The sequence below is a fragment of the Salvelinus alpinus genome, chromosome 10 (assembly GCF_045679555.1).
Source record: "Salvelinus alpinus chromosome 10, SLU_Salpinus.1, whole genome shotgun sequence".
NCBI lineage: Eukaryota > Metazoa > Chordata > Actinopteri > Salmoniformes > Salmonidae > Salvelinus > Salvelinus alpinus.
In genome coordinates, this window is record NC_092095.1 from 81,632,012 (window position 1) to 81,655,385 (window position 23,374).

Consider the following 23,374-nt stretch of genomic DNA (forward strand, 5'->3'; position numbering starts at 1 on the left):
GTAGGAGTCTAGAGACCAGTAGTCTCTTCTAATGTTGTGGTTACTACCTGGTGTGGTAGGAGTCCAGAGACCAGTAGTCTCTTCTAACATTATGGTTGTGTTGAGGTTACATTATGGTTGTGTTGAGGTTACATTATGGTTGTGTTGTGGTTACGTTATGGTTGTGTTGTGGTTACGTTATGGTTGTGTTGTGGTTACGTTATGGTTGTGTTGTGGCTACGTTATGGTTGTGTTGTGTTGTGGTTACATTATGGTTGCGTGTTGTGGTTATATTATGGTTGCGCTGTGGTTATATTATGGTTGCGCTGTGGTTATATTATGGTTGCGCTGTGGTTATATTATGGTTGCGCTGTGGTTATATTATGGTTGCGCTGTGGTTATATTATGGTTGCGCTGTGGTTACATTATGGTTGCGCTGAGGTTACATTATGGTTGCGTTGAGGTTACATTATGGTTGCGTTGAGGTTACATTATGGTTGTGTTGAGGTTACATTATGGTTGTGTTGAGGTTACATTATGGTTGTGTTGAGGTTACATTATGGTTGTGTTGAGGTTACATTATGGTTGTGTTGTGGTTACATTATGGTTGTGGTTACGTTATGGTTGTGTTTACGTTATGGTTGTGTTTACGTTATGGTTACATTATGGTTGTGTTGTGGTTGTATTATGGTTATATTATGGTTGTGTTGAGGTTATATTATGTTGTGTTGAGGTTATATCATGGTTGTGTTGAGGTTATATCATGGTTGTGTTGAGGTTATATCATGGTTGTGTTGAGGTTATATCATGGTTGTGTTGAGGTTATATCATGGTTGTGTTGAGGTTATATCATGGTTGTGTTGAGGTTATATCATGGTTGTGTTGTGGGTATATCATGGTTGTGTTGAGGTTATATTATGGTTGTGTTGTGGTTACTACCTGGTGTGGGTAGGCGTCTCCAGAGCCCAGCAGTCTCTTGTTCTGGTCAAACAGCATCCAGAGCTGAGAGTCAAACTCTGATTCATACAGCTGCTCACACAGTACTGGACAGCTGGGGGTCACCTCTCCTGACTTAGGCTGGGGAGAGGGGTAGAGAGGTCAGACACACAGTACTGGGCAGCTGGGGGTCACCTCTCCTGACTTAGGCTGGGGAGAGAGGTAGAGAGGTCAGACACACAGTACTGGGCAGCTGGGGGTCACCTCTCCTGACTTAGGCTGGGGAGAGAGGTAGAGAGGTCAGACACACAGTACTGGACAGCTGGGGGTCACCTCTCCTGACTTAGGCTGGGGAGAGAGGTAGAGAGGTCAGACACACAGTACTGGACAGCTGGGGGGGTCACCTCTCCTGACTTAGGCTGGAGAGAGAGGTAGAGAGGTCAGACACACACACACACACACACACACACACACACACACACACACACACACACACACACACACACACACACACACACACACACACACACACACACACACACACACACACACACACACACACACACACACACACACACACACACACACACAGAGGTCTATAATACCTCCTAGACATTCTCACCTGGTGGAAGCTGTAGGTGAGGATGATTTCATAGAGCTGTCTGTTGTTGGGGAGGACATCTCTGTGACCCAGAGCCTTGATCTTAGAACTCAGAGGTCTGGAAGAAGCAGGAAACAGACAGAGTTAGATGGGATGCTTGGGGATAGATACACTGCTGTGGGTTAGACTCTGTACACTGAGACGATCTGTCAGGACTAGATGGGATGCTTGGGGATAGATACACTGCTGTGGGTTAGACTCTGTACACCGAGACGATCTGTCAGGACTAGATGGGATGCTTGGGGATAAATACACTGCTGTGGGTTAGACTCTGTACACTGAGACGATCTGTCAGGACTAGATGGGATGCTTGGGGATAGATACACTGCTGTGGGTTAGACTCTGTACACCGAGACGATCTGTCAGGACTAGATGGGATGCTTGGGGATAGATACACTGCTGTGGGTTAGACTCTGTACACTGAGACGATCTGTCAGGACTAGATGGGATGCTTGGGGATAGATACACTGCTGTGGGTTAGACTCTGTACACCGAGACGATCTGTCAGGACTAGATGGGATGCTTGGGGATAGATACACTGCTGTGGGTTAGACTCTGTACACCGAGACGATCTGTCAGGACTAGATGGGATGCTTGGGGATAAATACACTGCTGTGGGTTAGACTCTGTACACTGAGACGATCTGTCAGGACTAGATGGGATGCTTGGGGATAGATACACTGCTGTGGGTTAGACTCTGTACACCGAGACGATCTGTCAGGACTAGATGGGATGCTTGGGGATAGATACACTGCTGTGGGTTAGACTCTGTACACTGAGACGATCTGTCAGGACTAGATGGGATGCTTGGGGATAGATAACCTGCTGTGGGTTAGACTCTGTACACTGAGACGATCTGTCAGGACTAGATGGGGTGCTTGGGGATAGATAACCTGCTGTGGGTTAGACTCTGTACACTGAGACGATCTGTCAGGACTAGATGGGATGCTTGGGGATAGATACACTGCTGTGGGTTAGACTCTGTACACTGAGACGATCTGTCAGGACTAGATGGGATGCTTGGGGATAGATACACTGCTGTGGGTTAGACTCTGTACACTGAGACGATCTGTCAGGACTAGATGGGATGCTTGGGGATAGATACACTGCTGTGGGTTAGACTCTGTACACCGAGACGATCTGTCAGGACTAGATGGGATGCTTGGGGATAGATACACTGCTGTGGGTTAGACTCTGTACACTGAGACGATCTGTCAGGACTAGATGGGATGCTTGGGGATAGATAACCTGCTGTGGGTTAGACTCTGTACACTGAGACGATCTGTCAGGACTAGATGGGGTGCTTGGGGATAGATAACCTGCTGTGGGTTAGACTCTGTACACTGAGACGATCTGTCAGGACTAGATGGGATGCTTGGGGATAGATACACTGCTGTGGGTTAGACTCTGTACACTGAGACGATCTGTCAGGACTAGATGGGATGCTTGGGGATAGATACACTGCTGTGGGTTAGACTCTGTACACTGAGACGATCTGTCAGGACTAGATGGGATGCTTGGGGATAGATACACTGCTGTGGGTTAGACTCTGTACACTGAGACGATCTGTCAGGACTAGATGGGATGCTTGGGGATAGATACACTGCTGTGGGTTAGACTCTGTACACCGAGACGATCTGTCAGGACTAGATGGGATGCTTGGGGATAGATACACTGCTGTGGGTTAGACTCTGTACACTGAGACGATCTGTCAGGACTAGATGGGATGCTTGGGGATAGATAACCTGCTGTGGGTTAGACTCTGTACACTGAGACGATCTGTCAGGACTAGATGGGGTGCTTGGGGATAGATAACCTGCTGTGGGTTAGACTCTGTACACTGAGACGATCTGTCAGGACTAGATGGGATGCTTGGGGATAGATACACTGCTGTGGGTTAGACTCTGTACACTGAGACGATCTGTCAGGACTAGATGGGGTGCTTGGGGATAGATACACTGCTGTGGGTAAGACTCTGTACACTGAGACGATCTGTCAGGACTAGATGGGATGCTTGGGGATAGATACACTGCTGTGGGTTAGACTCTGTACACTGAGACGATCTGTCAGGACTAGATGGGATGTGTTGAGATCCCAGCAGCATTAGTTATGTTTTGAAGGGTTTATCATCGCTGGTTATTTGGACGTTATCAGGATTGGGCGAAGGCAGGGTTTAATCTGCTGCGTCCCCAGTGCCTGGTCTGTGTTTCTACATGGACCGGAAAGGATGGAGACATAGAAGCTGAGAGTTTCCTTCTGAAAGGATGGATGAGACATAGAAGCTGAGAGTTTCCTTCTGAGAGGATGGAGACATAGAAGCTGAGAGTTTCCTTCTGAGAGGATGGAGACATAGAAGCTGAGAGTTTCCTTCTGAGAGGATGGAGACATAGAAGCTGAGAGTTTCCTTCCCGAGAGGATGGAGACATAGAAGCTGAGAGTTTCCTTCTGAGAGGATGGAGACATAGAAGCTGAGAGTTTCCTTCCCGAGAGGATGGAGACATAGAAGCTGAGAGTTTCCTTCTGAGAGGATGGAGACATAGAGGCTGAGAGTTTCCTTCTGAGAGGATGGATGAGACATAGAAGCTGAGAGTTTCCTTCTGAGAGGATGGAGACATGGAGCTGAGAGTTTCCTTCCCGAGAGGATGGAGACATAGAAGCTGAGAGTTTCCTTCTGAGAGGATGGAGACATAGAAGCTGAGAGTTTCCTTCCCGAGAGGATGGAGACATAGAGGCTGAGAGTTTCCTTCTGAGAGGATGGAGACATAGAAGCTGAGAGTTTCCTTCTGAGAGGATGGAGACATAGAAGCTGAGAGTTTCCTTCTGAGAGGATGGAGACATAGAAGCTGAGAGTTTCCTTCTGAGAGGATGGAGACATAGAAGCTGAGAGTTTCCTTCTGAGAGGATGGAGACATAGAAGCTGAGAGTTTCCTTCCCGAGAGGATGGAGACATAGAAGCTGAGAGTTTCCTTCTGAGAGGATGGAGACATAGAAGCTGAGAGTTTCCTTCTGAGAGGATGGAGACATAGAAGCTGAGAGTTTCCTTCTGAGAGGATGGAGACATAGAAGCTGAGAGTTTCCTTCTGAGAGGATGGAGACATAGAAGCTGAGAGTTTCCTTCTGAGAGGATGGATGAGACATAGAAGCTGAGAGTTTCCTTCCCGAGAGGATGGATGAGACATAGAAGCTGAGAGTTTCCTTCTGAGAGGATGGAGACATAGAAGCTGAGAGGATGGAGACATAGAAGCTGAGAGGATGGAGACATAGAAGCTGAGAGTTTCCTTCTGAGAGGATGGAGACATAGAAGCTGAGAGTTTCCTCACAAAAACTAACACGTATGAAGACAGAAGTTAATCAGACTGTATGTAGTGGGGTAGAGGGTTAGGTGTATATATCAGACTGTATGTAGTGGGGTAGAGGGTTAGGTGTATATATCAGACTGTATGTAGTGGGGTAGAGGGTTAGGTGTATATATCAGACTGTATGTAGTGGGGTAGAGGGTTAGGTGTATATATCAGACTGTATGTAGTGGGGTAGAGGGTTAGGTGTATATATCAGACTGTATGTAGTGGGGTAGAGGGTTAGGTGTATATATCAGACTGTATGTAGTGGGGTAGAGGGTTAGGTGTATATATCAGACTGTATGTAGTGGGGTAGAGGGTTAGGTGTATATATCAGACTGTATGTAGTGGGGTAGAGGGTTAGGTGTATATATCAGACTGTATGTAGTGGGGTAGAGGGTTAGGTGTATATATCAGACTGTATGTAGTGGGGTAGAGGGTTAGGTGTATATATCAGACTGTATGTAGTGGGGTAGAGGGTTAGGTGTATATATCAGACTGTATGTAGTGGGGTAGAGGGTTAGGTGTATATATCAGACTGTATGTAGTGGGGTAGAGGGTTAGGTGTATATATCAGACTGTATGTAGTGGGGTAGAGGGTTAGGTGTATATATCAGACTGTATGTAGTGGGGTAGAGGGTTAGGTGTATATATCAGACTGTATGTAGTGGGGTAGAGGGTTAGGTGTATATATCAGACTGTATGTAGTGGGGTAGAGGGTTAGGTGTATATATCAGACTGTATGTAGTGGGGTAGAGGGTTAGGTGTATATATCAGACTGTATGTAGTGGGGTAGAGGGTTAGGTGTATATATCAGACTGTATGTAGTGGGGTAGAGGGTTAGGTGTATATATCAGACTGTATGTAGTGGGGTAGAGGGTTAGGTGTATATATCAGACTGTATGTAGTGGGGTAGAGGGTTAGGTGTATATATCAGACTGTATGTAGTGGGGTAGAGGGTTAGGGAAGGGGGTTGTATTTGGAGGCATACGAACCAGTGTGGCTGGACCCAGGTCTTCAGAGTGACGCTGGGAGAAACGTGTGTGTGTGTGTGTGTGTATGTGTGTGTATTTTTTTGAGTTTTGTACCTGAGTGGCTGGACCCAGGTCTTCAGGGTGACGCTGGGAGAAACGTCCTCATACCTCAGGGGAGAGGACACCTCAAAACTAGTCACACCGTCTGATGCATGCTGGGTGAGACAAAATCATGAGTCAGAATGGCAAAAGGAAAGACTTTTGGTCGTAAAACTGGTACGACACGTCCCACAACATGGAGGAGTGTGTTCCTACTATGGTGAGGTGATGTATTCAGACCCCTTGACTTTTATCACATTTTGTCACGTTACAGCCTTATTCTAAAATTGATTAAATAATTGTTTTCCCTCATCAATCTACACACAATACCCCACCCCATAATGACATTACAATACCCCATAATGACATCACAATACCCCATAATGACATTACAATACCCCATAATGACATCACAATACCCCATAATGACATCCACTTGTGGTAAATTAAATTGATTGGACATGATTTGGAAAGGCACACACCTGTCTATATAAGGTCCCACAGTTGACAGTGCATGTCTGAGCAAAAACCAAGCCATGAGGTCGAAGGAATTGTCCGTAGAACTCCGAGACAGGACTGTGTCGAGGCACAGATCTGGGGAAGGGTACCAAAACATTTCTGCAGCTTTGAAGGTCCCCAAGAACACAGTGGCCTCCATCATTCTTAAATGGATGAAGTTTGGAACCACCAAGACTCTTCCTAGAGCTGGCCGCCCAGCCAAACTGAGCAATCAGGGGAGAAGGGCCTTGGTCAGGGAGGTGACCAAGAACCCGATGGTCACTCTGACAGAGCTCTAGAGTTCCTCTGTGGAGATGGGAGAACCTTCCAGAAGGACAACCATCTCTGCAGCACTCCACCAATCAGGCCTTTATGGTAGAATGGCCAGACGGAAGCCACTCCTCAGTAAAAGGTACATGACAGCCCGCTTAGAGTTTGCCAAAAGGCACCTAAAGAATCTCAGACCATGAGAAACAAGATTCTCTGGTCTGATGAAACCAAGATTTAACTCTTTGTCCTGAAAGCCAAGCGTCACGCCTGGAGGAAACCTGGCACCATCGCTACAGTGAAGCATGGTCTCAATGTCCTTGAGTGGCCCAGCCAGAGACCAGACTTGAAGCCAATTGAACATCTCTGGAGAGACCTGAAAATAGCTGTGCAGCAACACTCCCCATCCAACCTGACAGAGCTTGAGAGGATCTGCAGAGAAGAATGGGAGAAACTCCCCAAATACAGGTGTGCCAAGCTTGTAGCGTCGTACCCAAGAAGACTTGAGGCTGTAATCGCTGTCAAAGGTGCTTCAACAAAGTACTGAGTAAAGGGTCTGAATACTTATGTAAATGTACTATTTAAAAAAAATATATTTTAATAAATTAGCTAAATTAAAATGAAATAAATGTTTTTGCTTTGTCATTATGGGGTATTGTGTGTAGTTTGATGAGGGGTAAAAAAAACAAAATGTAATCAATTTTAGAATAAGCCTGTAACGTCACAAAATGTGGAAAAAGTCAAGGGGTCTGAAGAGTTTGAAGGTCCTGTATATATACTCACTATGTGTAGAGGTGACGGTGAGGTGGTCAGGCCGTGGAAGGAGATACTGTAGTCAACGGTGACGTCTCCAAGGCTGGCCCACCACCGGGCGATACAGAACTCTACCGTCTTCCCCGACTAGAGAGGAGAGGAGAGAGTCAAAACAGCATCACAGAGATACATAACTCTACTGTCCTCCCCGACTAGAGAGGAGAGACACTGAGTCAAAACAGCATCACAGAGATACATAACTCTACTGTCCTCCCCGACTAGAGAGGAGAGACACTGAGTCAAAACAGCATCACAGAGATACATAACTCTACTGTCCTCCCCGACTAGAGAGGAGAGACACTGAGTCAAAACAGCATCACAGAGATACATAACTCTACTGTCCTCCCCGACTAGAGAGGAGAGACACTGAGTCAAAACAGCATCACAGAGATACATAACTCCACTGTCCTCCCTGACTAGAGAGGAGAGACACTGAGTCAAAACAGCATCACAGAGATACATAACTCTACTGTCCTCCCCGACTAGAGAGAAGAGACACTGAGTCAAAACAGCATCACAGAGATACATAACTCTACTGTCCTCCCCGACTAGAGAGAAGAGACACTGAGTCAAAACAGCATCACAGAGATACATAACTCCACTGTCCTCCCCGACTAGAGAGGAGAGACACTGAGTCAAAACAGCATCACAGAGATACATAACTCTACTGTCCTCCCCGACTAGAGAGGAGAGACACTGAGTCAAAACAGCATCACAGAGATACATAACTCTACTGTCCTCCCCGACTAGAGAGGAGAGACACTGAGTCAAAACAGCATCACAGAGATACATAACTCTACTGTCCTCCCCGACTAGAGAGGAGAGACACTTAGTCAAAACAGCATCACAGATATACATAACTCTACTGTCCTCCCCGACTAGAGAGGAGAGACACTGAGTCAAAACAGCATCACAGAGATACATAACTCTACTGTCCTCCCTGACTAGAGAGGAGAGACACTGAGTCAAAACAGCATCACAGAGATACATAACTCTAGGGCTGATCCCATTTAGTCCACTGGTCTATTGATTACTAGGGCTGATCCCATTTAGTCCCCTGGTCTATTGATTACTAGGGCTGATCCCATTTAGTCCACTGGTCTATTGATTACTAGGGCTGATCCCATTTAGTCCACTGGTCTATTGATTACTAGGGCTGACCCCATTTAGTCCACTGGTCTATTGATTACTAGGGCTGATCCCATTTAGTCCACTGGTCTATTGATTACTAGGGCTGATCCCATTTAGTCCACTGGTCTATTGATTGGTCGATAGGCTGTTGGTTGACAGATATTTTTAGTCGAGCAGTGGCAAATACAAAAAACTTAGAGACACCCGTCTGATTCGCGCCTGTCTCCGTGGACTAATCCATTGTAGAGGCCTGTCTCCGTGGACTAATCCATTGTAGAGGCCTGTCTCAGTGGACTAATCCATTGTGGAGGTCTGTCTCAGTGGACTAATCCATTGTGGAGGTCTGTCTCCGTGGACTAATCCATTGTGGAGGCCTGTCTCCGTGGACTAATCCATTGTGGAGGTCTGTCTCAGTGGACTAATCCATTGTGGAGGTCTGTCTCCGTGGACTAATCCATTGTGGAGGCCTGTCTCCGTGGACTAATCCATTGTGGAGGCCTGTCTCAGTGGACTAATCCATTGTAGAGGCCTGTCTCAGTGGACTAATCCATTGTAGAGGTCTGTCTCCGTGGACTAATCCATTGTGGAGGCCTGTCTCAGTGGACTAATCCATTGTGGAGGTCTGTCTCAGTGGACTAATCCATTGTGGAGGTCTGTCTCCGTGGACTAATCCATTGTGGAGGTCTGTCTCCGTGGACTAATCCATTGTGGAGGCCTGTCTCAGTGGACTAATCCATTGTAGAGGCCTGTCTCAGTGGACTAATCCATTGTGGAGGCCTGTCTCAGTGGACTAATCCATTGTAGAGGCCTGTCTCAGTGGACTAATCCATTGTAGAGGCCTGTCTCAGTGGACTAATCCATTGTGGAGGTCTGTCTCAGTGGACTAATCCATTGTAGAGGCCTGTCTCAGTGGACTAATCCATTGTAGAGGCCTGTCTCAGTGGACTAATCCATTGTGGAGGCCTGTCTCAGTGGACTAATCCATTGTGGAGGTCTGTCTCAGTGGACTAATCCATTGTAGAGGCCTGTCTCAGTGGACTAATCCATTGTGGAGGCCTGTCTCAGTGGACTAATCCATTGTGGAGGCCTGTCTCAGTGGACTAATCCATTGTGGAGGCCTGTCTCAGTGGACTAATCCATTGTGGAGGCCTGTCTCAGTGGACTAATCCATTGTGGAGGCCTGTCTCAGTGGACTAATCCATTGTAGAGGCCTGTCTCAGTGGACTAATCCATTGTGGAGGCCTGTCTCAGTGGACTAATCCATTGTGGAGGCCTGTCTCAGTGGACTAATCCATTGTGGAGGCCTGTCTCAGTGGACTAATCCATTGTAGAGGTCTGTCTCAGTGGACTAATCCATTGTGGAGGCCTGTCTCAGTGGACTAATCCATTGTGGAGGTCTGTCTCAGTGGACTAATCCATTGTAGAGGCCTGTCTCAGTGGACTAATCCATTGTAGAGGTCTGTCTCAGTGGACTAATCCATTGTGGAGGTCTGTCTCAGTGGACTAATCCATTGTGGAGGTCTGTCTCAGTGGACTAATCCATTGTAGAGGCCTGTCTCAGTGGACTAATCCATTGTAGAGGTCTGTCTCAGTGGACTAATCCATTGTGGAGGTCTGTCTCAGTGGACTAATCCATTGTGGAGGCCTGTCTCAGTGGACTAATCCATTGTGGAGGCCTGTCTCAGTGGACTAATCCATTGTGGAGGCCTGTCTCAGTGGACTAATCCATTGTAGAGGTCTGTCTCAGTGGACTAATCCATTGTGGAGGCCTGTCTCAGTGGACTAATCCATTGTAGAGGCCTGTCTCAGTGGACTAATCCATTGTGGAGGTCTGTCTCAGTGGACTAATCCATTGTGGAGGCCTGTCTCAGTGGACTAATCCATTGTAGAGGCCTGTCTCAGTGGACTAATCCATTGTGGAGGCCTGTCTCAGTGGACTAATCCATTGTGGAGGCCTGTCTCAGTGGACTAATCCATTGTGGAGGCCTGTCTCAGTGGACTAATCCATTGTGGAGGCCTGTCTCAGTGGACTAATCCATTGTGGAGGCCTGTCTCAGTGGACTAATCCATTGTGGAGGTCTGTCTCAGTGGACTAATCCATTGTGGAGGCCCGTCTCAGTGGACTAATCCATTGTGGAGGCCTGTCTCAGTGGACTAATCCATTGTGGAGGCCTGTCTCAGTGGACTAATCCATGGTGGAGGCCTATCCAGCTGTCTGTCTGGAGCTCAATGCCCAAATAGCCTACAGCTGTCTGTCTGTCCGGAGCTCAATGGCCCAAATACTACAGCTGTCTGTCTGTCTGGAGCTCAATTCCCAAATAGCCTACAGCTGTCTGTCTGTCCGGAGCTCAATGGCCCAAATAGCCTACAGCTGTCTGTCTGTCCGGAGCTCAATGGCCCAAATAGCCTACAGCTGTCTGTCCGGAGCTCAATGGCCCAAATAGCCTACAGCTGTCTGTCTGTCCGGAGCTCAATGGCCCAAATAGCCTACAGCTGTCTGTCTGTCCGGAGCTCAATGGCCCAAATAGCCTACAGCTGTCTGTCTGTCCGGAGCTCAATGGCCCAAATAGCCTACAGCTGTCTGTCTGTCCGGAGCTCAATGGCCCAAATAGCCTACAGCTGTCTGTCTGTCTGTCTGTCCGGAGCTCAATGGCCCAAATAGCCTACAGCTGTCTGTCTGTCCGGAGCTCAATGGCCCAAATAGTCTACAGCTGTCTGTCTGTCCGGAGCTCAATGGCCCAAATAGCCTACAGCTGTCTGTCTGTCCGGAGCTCAATGGTGCAGGAAACTGAGGGCCCAGAATATTTACAGGTTTGCTAGCGTGAGCTTTGGACCGGACTAAGTTAGTAGTTGATACAATGTTTCTAGTTCATTGCAGACAGGCCATCCGTAGACAATGTGATTTATAGGATAGTTCTTTTTATCAGGTTAGTAGTTGATACAATGTTCCCAGTTCATTGCAGACAGGCCATCCGTAGACAATGTGATTTATAGGATAGTTCTTTTTATCAGGTTAGTAGTTGATACAATGTTCCCAGTTCATTGCAGACAGGCCATCCGTAGACAATGTGATTTATAGGATAGTTCTTTTTATCAGGTTAGTAGTTGATACAATGTTCCCAGTTCATTGCAGACAGGCCATCCGTAGACAATGTGATTTATAGGATAGTTCTTTTTTTAAATCAGGTTATTTTCTACCTGTGGGCTGCAATGTTTTTATTTGTTGGTTTCCTGTAGGCTGTTTTTACATAGTTGGTGATGGGAATAGAAGTTACTTTTCAGGTTTGTAACATTTTCATTTAGATATAATTTTGATGAACCACATGACATTGATGTTGAGATATGAAGACCATATTATACATTTAAATTAAACTATTACACGAAAATATGCATATGAAAATCATATCAGATCAGTAGAAACGGTAGGATAACTTGGCACTCCACACGGAGAAGGCTGCCGACCGCTGGTATAGCCCGTTACCGGCAACTTCGGGAGCGTACCGGTAACTACGGGGGGCGTACCGGTAACTTCGGGAGCGTAGCGGTAACTTCGGGAGCGTACCGGTAACTACGGGAGCGTAGCGGTAACTTCGGGAGCGTAGCGGTAACTTCGGGAGCGTAGCGGTAACTTCGGGAGCGTAGCGGTAACTTCGGGAGCGTAGCGGTAACTTCGGGAGCGTACCGGTAACTTCGGGAGCGTACCGGTAACTTCGGGAGCGTACCGGTAACTTCGGGAGCGTACCGGTAACTTCGGGAGCGTAGCGGTAACTACGGGGAGCGTACCGGTAACTACGGGGAGCGTACCGGTAACTTCGGGAGCGTACCGGTAACTTCGGGAGCGTACCGGTAACTTCGGGAGCGTACCGGTAACTTCGGGAGCGTACCGGTAACTTCGGGAGCGTACCGGTAACTTCGGGAGCGTAGCGGTAACTACGGGAGCGTAGCGGTAACTACGGGAGCGTAGCGGTAACTACGGGAGCGTAGCGGTAACTACGGGAGCGTAGCGGTAACTTCGGGAGCGTAGCGGTAACTTCGGGAGCGTACCGGTAACTTCGGGAGCGTACCGGTAACTACGGGGGGCGTACCGGTAACTACGGGGGGGCGTACCGGTAACTTCGGGAGCGTAGCGGTAACTTCGGGAGCGTAGCGGTAACTTCGGGAGCGTACCGGTAACTTCGGGAGCGTAGCGGTAACTTCGGGAGCGTAGCGGTAACTTCGGGAGCGTAGCGGTAACTTCGGGAGCGTACCGGTAACTTCGGGAGCGTACCGGTAACTACGGGGGGCGTACCGGTAACTTCGGGAGCGTAGCGGTAACTTCGGGAGCGTAGCGGTAACTACGGGAGCGTAGCGGTAACTTCGGGAGCGTAGCGGTAACTTCGGGAGCGTAGCGGTAACTTCGGGAGCGTAGCGGTAACTACGGGGGGCGTACCGGTAACTACGGGGGGCGTACCGGTAACTACGGGGGGCGTACCGGTAACTACGGGGGGCGTACCGGTAACTACGGGGGGCGTACCGGTAACTACGGGGGGCGTACCGGTAACTACGGGGGGCGTACCGGTAACTACGGGGGGCGTACCGGTAACTACGGGGGGCGTACCGGTAACTACGGGGGGCGTACCGGTAACTACGGGGGGCGTACCGGTAACTTCGGGAGCGTACCGGTAACTACGGGAGCGTACCGGTAACTACGGGGGCGTACCGGTAACTACGGGGGGCGTACCGGTAACTACGGGGGGCGTACCGGTAACTACGGGGGGCGTACCGGTAACTTCGGGAGCGTACCGGTAACTACGGGAGCGTACCGGTAACTACGGGGGCGTACCGGTAACTACGGGGGGCGTACCGGTAACTTCGGGAGCGTACCGGCAACTTCGGGAGCGTACCGGCAACTTCGGGAGCGTAGGTAACTTCGGGAGCGTAGCGGTAACTACGGGGGGCGTACCGGTAACTACGGGGGGCGTACCGGTAACTACGGGGGGCGTACCGGTAACTTCGGGAGCGTACCGGTAACTTCGGGAGCGTACCGGTAACTTCGGGAGCGTACCGGTAACTTCGGGAGCGTACCGGTAACTTCGGGAGCGTACCGGTAACTACGGGAGCGTACCGGTAACTACGGGAGCGTACCGGTAACTACGGGAGCGTACCGGTAACTACGGGAGCGTACCGGTAACTTCGGGAGCGTACCGGTAACTTCGGGAGCGTACCGGTAACTTCGGGAGCGTACCGGTAACTTCGGGAGCGTACCGGTAACTTCGGGAGCGTACCGGTAACTTCGGGAGCGTAGCGGTAACTTCGGGAGCGTAGCGGTAACTTCGGGAGCGTAGCGGTAACTTCGGGAGCGTAGCGGTAACTTCGGGAGCGTAGCGGTAACTACGGGGGGCGTAGCGGTAACTACGGGGGGCGTAGCGGTAACTTCGGGAGCGTACCGGTAACTACGGGGAGCGTAGCGGTAACTTCGGGAGCGTACCGGTAACTTCGGGAGCGTACCGGTAACTACGGGGAGCGTAGCGGTAACTTCGGGAGCGTACCGGTAACTACGGGGAGCGTACCGGTAACTTCGGGAGCGTACCGGTAACTACGGGGGGCGTACCGGTAACTTCGGGGGGCGTACCGGTAACTTCGGGAGCGTAGCGGTAACTTCGGGGGGCGTACCGGTAACTACGGGGGGCGTAGCGGTAACTTCGGGAGCGTAGCGGTAACTTCGGGAGCGTAGCGGTAACTTCGGGAGCGTAGCGGTAACTTCGGGAGCGTAGCGGTAACTACGGGAGCGTAGCGGTAACTTCGGGAGCGTACCGGTAACTACGGGGGGCGTACCGGTAACTACGGGGGGCGTACCGGTAACTACGGGGGGCGTAGCGGTAACTTCGGGAGCGTAGCGGTAACTTCGGGAGCGTAGCGGTAACTTCGGGGGGGCGTACCGGTAACTACGGGGGGCGTACCGGTAACTACGGGGGGCGTACCGGTAACTTCGGGGGGCGTACCGGTAACTACGGGGGGCGTACCGGTAACTACGGGGGGCGTACCGGTAACTTCGGGAGCGTAGCGGTAACTTCGGGAGCGTAGCGGTAACTTCGGGAGCGTAGCGGTAACTTCGGGAGCGTAGCGGTAACTTCGGGAGCGTAGCGGTAACTTCGGGAGCGTAGCGGTAACTTCGGGAGCGTAGCGGTAACTTCGGGAGCGTACCGGTAACTTCGGGAGCGTACCGGTAACTACGGGGGGCGTACCGGTAACTTCGGGAGGCGTACCGGTAACTTCGGGAGGCGTACCGGTAACTACGGGGGGCGTACCGGTAACTACGGGGGGCGTACCGGTAACTACGGGGGGCGTACCGGTAACTACGGGAGCGTACCGGTAACTACGGGAGCGTAGCGGTAACTTCGGGAGCGTAGCGGTAACTACGGGAGCGTAGCGGTAACTTCGGGAGCGTACCGGTAACTACGGGGGGCGTACCGGTAACTACGGGGGGCGTACCGGTAACTACGGGGGGCGTACCGGTAACTACGGGGGGCGTACCGGTAACTACGGGGGGCGTACCGGTAACTACGGGGGGCGTACCGGTAACTACGGGGGGCGTAGCGGTAACTTCGGGAGCGTAGCGGTAACTTCGGGAGCGTAGCGGTAACTTCGGGAGCGTAGCGGTAACTACGGGAGCGTAGCGGTAACTTCGGGAGCGTAGCGGTAACTTCGGGAGCGTAGCGGTAACTTCGGGAGCGTAGCGGTAACTTCGGGAGCGTAGCGGTAACTTCGGGAGCGTAGCGGTAACTTCGGGAGCGTAGCGGTAACTTCGGGAGCGTAGCGGTAACTTCGGGAGCGTACCGGTAACTTCGGGAGCGTACCGGTAACTTCGGGAGCGTACCGGTAACTTCGGGAGCGTACCGGTAACTTCGGGAGCGTACCGGTAACTTCGGGAGCGTACCGGTAACTTCGGGAGCGTACCGATAACTACGGGAGCGTACCGGTAACTACGGGAGCGTACCGGTAACTACGGGGGGCGTACCGGTAACTTCGGGAGCGTACCGGTAACTACGGGAGCGTACCGGTAACTACGGGAGCGTACCGGTAACTACGGGGGGCGTACCGGTAACTACGGGGGGCGTACCGGTAACTTCGGGAGCGTAGCGGTAACTTCAGGCGCGTACCGGTAACTTCAGGGGCGTAACGGCAGCGGGAGGAGGAGGGGCGGGAACAGGTTATTTTCTCCTATATTGATCTCTGGCTCCCTCTTTAGTCATTTGTGCGTCTTCATTTTTAATGGCAGTGCTTAAAGCATCAGACACGTTTTAACATTTCTACCAATTGATTGGTCGAAAGAACAGACGACTCTCGGTTGACCAAAACATTATTTTTTTTGTCGGGGACAGCCCTACTGTTTCCACGCATATTGTTGACTGCATTTCTTATCAAATCTATACTGTGATTGATTGATTGATTGATTGATTGAGAGTCAGTACCAGGACAGGGAAGACTTCACTGTGATTGATTGATTGATTGAGAGTCAGTACCAGGACAGGGAAGGCTTCACTGTGATTGATTGATTGATTGAGAGTCAGTACCAGGACAGGGAAGGCTTCACTGTGATTGGTTGATTGATTGAGAGTCAGTACCAGGACAGGGAAGGCTTCACTGTGATTGGTTGATTGAGAGTCAGTACCAGGACAGGGAAGGCTTCACTGTGATTGATTGATTGATTGATTGATTGAGAGTCAGTACCAGAACAGGGAAGGCTTCACTGTGATTGGTTGATTGACTGAGAGTCAGTACCAGGACAGGGAAGGCTTCACTGTGATTGGTTGATTGACTGAGAGTCAGTAACAGGACAGGGAAGGCTTCACTGTGATTGGTTGATTGACTGAGAGTCAGTACCAGGACAGGGAAGGCTTCACTGTGATTGGTTGATTGACTGAGAGTCAGTACCAGGACAGGGAAGGCTTCACTGTGACTGATTGATTGAGAGTCAGTACCAGGACAGGGAAGGCCTCAGTCAGGGAGCTCCTCTCCAGCAGAGACGAGAACTTGTAGAACTCGTTGGCTCTGTAAGCTCTCTGCTTCACCAGGTGGACCGCATGGAGGACAAACTTAGAGGACACGTCCCCGCTCTGAGACGTCAATGTTATCTCTGGAGGTAGGGTGGGGGGAGGAGAGAGAGAGATGGAGGAGAGAGAGAGATGGAGAAGAGAGAGATGGGGATGGGGGGGAGAGATGGGGATGGGGGGGAGAGATGGGGATGGGGGGGGAGAGATGAGATGGGGGGGGGGGTGGAGAGGGGGGAGAGAGAGGTGGGGGAGGCAAAAGAGGCGAGATACATTTGACAAATTTTTCTTTTGCGATACAGAGAATATTACCCATCATATCACAAACACACGTACGTACCTGCCCAGGAGGCTCCCTGTGGAACCGTGATGAAGTGTCGTCGTATCTGTCCTGGTCTGAAGTGGACATCTGTGAACAGTACCTCCTGACTGTGGCCCTCAGGAACTCTACAGAGAGACAGGGGACACACCTGTCACTTTGTAGGGGACAGACACATACCGTACTCAGGACAACACCATTCACTAGACTAGAGCAGAGAGACAGGGGACACATCGTACTCAGGACAACACCATTCACTAGACTAGAGCAGAGAGACAGGGGACACATACCGTACTCAGGACAACACCATTCACTAGACTAGAGCAGAGAGACAGGGGACACATCGTACTCAGGACAACACCATTCACTAGACTAGAGCAGAGAGACAGGGGACACATACCGTACTCAGGACAACACCATTCACTAGACTAGAGCAGAGAGACAGGGGACACATACCGTACTCAGGACAACACCATTCACTAGACTAGAGCAGAGAGACAGGGGACACATACCGTACTCAGGACAACACCATTCACTAGACTAGAGCAGAGACACAGGGGACACATCATACTCAGGACAACACCATTCACTAGACTAGAGCAGAGACACAGGGGACACATACCGTACTCAGGACAACACCATTCACTAGACTAGAGCAGAGACACAGGGGACACATACCGTACTCAGGACAACACCATTCACTAGACTAGAGCAGAGACACAGGGGACACATACCGTACTCAGGACAACACCATTCACTAGACTAGAGCAGAGAGACAGGGGACACACCGTACTCAGGACAACTCAACACCATTCACTAGACTAGAGCGGAGAGACAGGGGACACACCGTACTCAGGACACATCAACACCATTCACTAGGCTTGGGGCGGTATCCAGACTGTCATACTGACCTTGTACCATACCGGGATATCCGGTAATACCGGCACTAAACACAAGGGGCGCCATTTTCAAATCCCACTGAGTTTCTGTAATGTGAAGGTTAGCAATGCTAACAAGTACATGTAAAATCCCATTTAGGAGGAAGCTAAACACTTAGCTAGATAGCTAACTAACTACTAAATTCAGCACATTTTAAACAGTTTCCTTTAATAGTGGTAAGATATCTAGCTGATAAAACATTTAGTTGTAAATTCCATCCTGTAAAGTAGATAACCTGACGCGTTCTGTACAACGGCGACAGACTCACAAGACACCGGTCTCCGTCGTTGTGTGCTTTTTAAAAACAAAACACTTACCGGTAAGATTCGTAACGAAACGTGACAGGTGAAATGAAGAACGTAAAATGTTATTTTTTAAATCGCCTAACGTTATTGAACGGGTTGACTGCAGGTCATTTACTTGGAGAAGTAGATTACTAAATATTCACGTTTTAATAAACATCTACAAAATTAATACGTTTTAACTGGTATTGAAAAACCATCTGGTTTCCTTATACCCCCCCGGTACATACGGTATACCGGCCAAGCCTACCAATCACTCACTCCTAAACCCCCCCGGTACATACGGTATACCGCCCAAGCCTACCAATCACTCACTCCTAAACCCCCCCGGTACATACGGTATACCGCCCAAGCCTACCAATCACTCACTCCTAAACCCCCCGGTACATACGGTATACCGCCCAAGCCTACCAATCACTCACTCCTAAACCCCCCCGGTACATACGGTATACCGCCCAAGCCTACCAATCACTCACTCCTAAACCCCCCGGTACATACGGTATACCGCCCAAGCCTACCAATCACTCACTCCTAAACCCCCCGGTACATACGGTATACCGCCCAAGCCTACCAATCACTCACTCCTAAACCCCCCGGTACATACGGTATACCGCCCAAGCCTACCAATCACTCACTCCTAAACAAACAACGGTCACACAGAAGTATTCATTGTGTTGTACAGAAGTATTGTGTTGTATAGAAGTATTGTGTTGTATAGTAGTATTGTGTTGTATAGTAGTATTGTGTTGTACAGAAGTATTGTGGTGTATAGAAGTATTGTGTTGTACAGACGTATTGTGTTGTACAGACGTATTGTGTTGTACAGAAGTATTGTGTTGTACAGTAGTATTGTGTTGTACAGTAGTATTGTGTTGTACAGAAGTATTGTGTTGTACAGAAGTATTGTGTTGTACAGAAGTATTGTGTTGTACAGTAGTATTGTGTTGTACAGTAGTATTGTGGTGTACAGTAGTATTGTGTTGTACAGAAGTATTGTGTTGTACAGAAGTATTGTGTTGTACAGTAGTATTGTGTTGTACAGTAGTATTGTGTTGTACAGAAGTATTGTGTTGTACAGAAGTATTGTGTTGTACAGTAGTATTGTGTTGTACAGAAGTATTGTGTTGTACAGAAGTATTGATCGTGTTGTACAGAATTATTGTGTTGTATAGTAGTATTGTGTTGTATAGAAGTATTGATCGTGTTGTACAGAATTATTGTGTTGTATAGAAGTATCGTGTTATATAGCAGTATCGTGTTGTATAGAAGTATTGATCGTGTTGTATAGAAGTATTGTGTTGTATAGAAGTATCGTGTTATATAGCAGTATCGTGTTGTACAGTAGTATTGTGTTGTGTAGTAGTATTGTGTTGTGTAGTAGTATTGTGTTGTATAGTAGTATTGTGTTGTATAGAAGTATTGTGTTGTATAGTAGTATTGTGTTGTATAGAAGTATTGTGTTGTATAGTAGTATTGTGTTGTATAGAAGTATTGTGTTGTATAGTAGTATTGTGTTGTATAGTAGTATTGTGTTGTACAGTAGTATTGTGTTGTGTAGTGGTATTGTGTTGTGTAGTAGTATTGTGTTGTATAGTAGTATTGTGTTGTACAGTAGTATTGTGTTGTATAGAAGTATTGTGTTGTATAGTAGTATTGTGTTGTATAGTAGTATTGTGTTGTATAGTAGTATTGTGTTGTATAGTAGTATTGTGTTGTACAGTAGTATTGTGTTGTGTAGTAGTATTTTGTTGTACAGAAGTATTGTGTTGTACAGAAGTATTGATCGTGTTGTACAGAATTATTGTGTTGTATAGTAGTATTGTGTTGTATAGAAGTATTGATCGTGTTGTACAGAATTATTGTGTTGTATAGAAGTATCGTGTTATATAGCAGTATCGTGTTGTATAGAAGTATTGATCGTGTTGTATAGAAGTATTGTGTTGTATAGAAGTATCGTGTTATATAGCAGTATCGTGTTATATAGCAGTATTGTGTTGTGTAGTAGTATTGTGTTGTGTAGTAGTATTGTGTTGTATAGAAGTATTGTGTTGTATAGAAGTATTGTGTTGTATAGTAGTATTGTGTTGTATAGTAGTATTGTGTTGTATAGTAGTATTGTGTTGTGTAGTAGTATTGTGTTGTGTAGTAGTATTGTGTTGTGTAGTAGTATTGTGTTGTATAGTAGTATTGTGTTGTACAGTAGTATTGTGTTGTATAGTAGTATTGTGTTGTATAGTAGTATTGTGTTGTATAGTAGTATTGTGTTGTATAGTAGTATTGTGTTGTACAGTAGTATTGTGTTGTATAGAAGTATTGTGTTGTGTAGTAGTATTGTGTTGTATAGTAGTATTGTGTTGTATAGTAGTATTGTGTTGTACAGTAGTATTGTGTTGTGTAGTAGTATTGTGTTGTATAGTAGTATTGTGTTGTATAGTAGTATTGTGTTGTATAGTAGTATTGTGTTGTATAGAAGTATTGTGTTGTATAGTAGTATTGTGTTGTATAGTAGTATTGTGTTGTATAGTAGTATTGTGTTGTACAGTAGTATTGTGTTGTGTAGTAGTATTGTGTTGTACAGTAGTATTGTGTTGTGTAGTAGTATTGTGTTGTATAGTAGTATTGTGGTGTATAGTAGTATTGTGGTGTATAGTAGTATTGTGTTGTACAGTAGTATTGTGTTGTACAGTAGTATTGTGTTGTACAGTAGTATTGTGTTGTACAGTAGTATTGTGTTGTATAGTAGTATTGTGGTGTATAGTAGTATTGTGTTGTGTAGTAGTATTGTGTTGTATAGTAGTATTGTGGTGTATAGTAGTATTGTGGTGTATAGTAGTATTGTGTTGTACAGTAGTATTGTGTTGTACAGTAGTATTGTGTTGTGTAGTAGTATTGTGTTGTACAGTAGTATTGTGTTGTACAGTAGTATTGTGTTGTGTAGTAGTATTGTGGTGTATAGTAGTATTGTGGTGTACAGTTGGTGTATATGTGGTGTACAGTAGTATTGTGTTGTACAGTAGTATTGTGTTGTACAGTAGTATTGTGTTGTACAGTAGTATTGTGTTGTACAGTAGTATTGTGGTGTACAGTAGTATTGTGGTGTACAGTAGTATTGTGGTGTACAGTAGTATTGTGGTGTACAGTAGTATTGTGGTGTATAGTAGTATTGTGGTGTATAGTAGTATTGTGGTGTACAGTAGTATTGTGTTGTACAGTAGTATTGTGTTGTACAGTAGTATTGTGTTGTACAGTAGTATTGTGTTGTACAGTAGTATTGTGTTGTATAGTAGTATTGTGTTGTATAGTAGTATTGTGTTGTATAGTAGTATTGTGTTGTATAGTAGTATTGTGTTGTATAGTAGTATTGTGGTGTATAGTAGTATTGTGGTGTATAGTAGTATTGTGTTGTATAGTAGTATTGTGTTGTATAGTAGTATTGTGTTGTATAGAAGTATTGTGTTGTATAGTAGTATTGTGTTGTATAGAAGTATTGTGTTGTACAGTAGTATTGTGTTGTACAGTAGTATTGTGTTGTATAGAAGTATTGTGGTGTATAGTAGTATTGTGGTGTATAGTAGTATTGTGTTGTATAGAAGTATTGTGTTGTATAGTAGTATTGTGTTGTATAGTAGTATTGTGTTGTATAGTAGTATTGTGTTGTATAGTAGTATTGTGTTGTATAGAAGTATTGTGTTGTATAGTAGTATTGTGTTGTATAGAAGTATTGTGTTGTACAGTAGTTGTGGTCTTACTTGGTGGGGATGATAACCGTTATGGGGACTCTGAACAGAGGTCCAGAGCTGGGGGACGCCGTGTCATAACCACACACCTGAAACACAACAGGTTCAAAACTGTATTAAATACTGGACATCCTCCTCTCGCTCTCTACCCCTCTCCTCTCCGTACCTCAGTATAATGCAGTCCCTCTCTCTCCTCTCCGTACCTCAGTATAATGCAGTCTCTCTCTCTCCTCTCCGTACCTCAGTATAATGCAGTCCCTCTCTCTCCTCTCCGTACCTCAGTATAATGCAGTCCCTCTCTCTCCTCTCCGTACCTCAGTATAATGCAGTCCCTCTCTCTCCGTACCTCAGTATAATGCAGTCTCTCTCTCTCCTCTCCGTACCTCAGTATAATGCAGTCCCTCTCTCTCCTCTCCGTACCTCAGTATAATGCAGTCCCTCTCTCTCCGTACCTCAGTATAATGCAGTCTCTCTCTCTCCTCTCCGTACCTCAGTATAATCCAGTCCCTCTCTCTCCTCTCCGTACCTCAGTATAATGCAGTCCCTCTCTCTCCTCTCCGTACCTCAGTATAATCCAGTCCCTCTCTCTCCTCTCCGTACCTCAGTATAATGCAGTCCCTCTCTCTCCTCTCCGTACCTCAGTATAATGCAGTCCCTCTCTCTCCGTACCTCAGTATAATCCAGTCCCTCTCTCTCCTCTCCGTACCTCAGTATAATGCAGTCTCTCTCTCTCCTCTCCGTACCTCAGTATAATCCAGTCCCTCTCTCTCCTCTCCGTACCTCAGTATAATGCAGTCCCTCTCTCTCCTCTCCGTACCTCAGTATAATGCAGTCCCTCTCTCTCCTCTCCGTACCTCAGTATAATGCAGTCCCTCTCTCTCCTCTCCGTACCTCAGTATAATGCAGTCCCTCTCTCTCTCTCCTCTCCGTACCTCAGTATAATGCAGTCCCTCTCTCTCCTCTCCGTACCTCAGTATAATGCAGTCCCTCTCTCTCCTCTCCGTACCTCAGTATAATGCAGTCCCTCTCTCTCCTCTCCGTACCTCAGTATAATCCAGTCCCTCTCTCTCCTCTCCGTACCTCAGTATAATGCAGTCCCTCTCTCTCCTCTCCGTACCTCAGTATAATGCAGTCCCTCTCTCTCCTCTCCGTACCTCAGTATAATGCAGTCCCTCTCTCTCCGTACCTCAGTATAATGCAGTCCCTCTCTCTCCTCTCCGTACCTCAGTATAATGCAGTCCCTCTCTCTCCTCTCCGTACCTCAGTATAATGCAGTCCATCTCTCCTCTCCGTACCTCAGTATAATCCAGTCCCTCTCTCTCCTCTCCGTACCTCAGTATAATCCAGTCCC

At 47.6% G+C, this 23,374-nt stretch overlaps 1 protein-coding gene across 3 annotated transcripts in view; it reads right to left on the reverse strand.

Moving 5' to 3' along the window:
* tpp2 (tripeptidyl peptidase 2) overlaps positions 1-23,374 on the reverse strand; it is an 84,347-nt gene that overhangs the window by 26,417 nt on the left and 34,556 nt on the right. For all 3 annotated transcript variants that reach the window (XM_071330998.1, XM_071331000.1, XM_071330999.1), the window contains exons 14-20: positions 22,036-22,112; positions 17,067-17,173; positions 16,658-16,812; positions 7,536-7,652; positions 6,003-6,103; positions 1,538-1,634; positions 919-1,056 (exon numbers count right to left, since the gene is read on the reverse strand). In XM_071330998.1, coding sequence (XP_071187099.1) covers positions 919-1,056; positions 1,538-1,634; positions 6,003-6,103; positions 7,536-7,652; positions 16,658-16,812; positions 17,067-17,173; positions 22,036-22,112 — 792 coding nt within the window. The remainder of the gene's footprint in view (positions 1-918; positions 1,057-1,537; positions 1,635-6,002; positions 6,104-7,535; positions 7,653-16,657; positions 16,813-17,066; positions 17,174-22,035; positions 22,113-23,374) is intronic.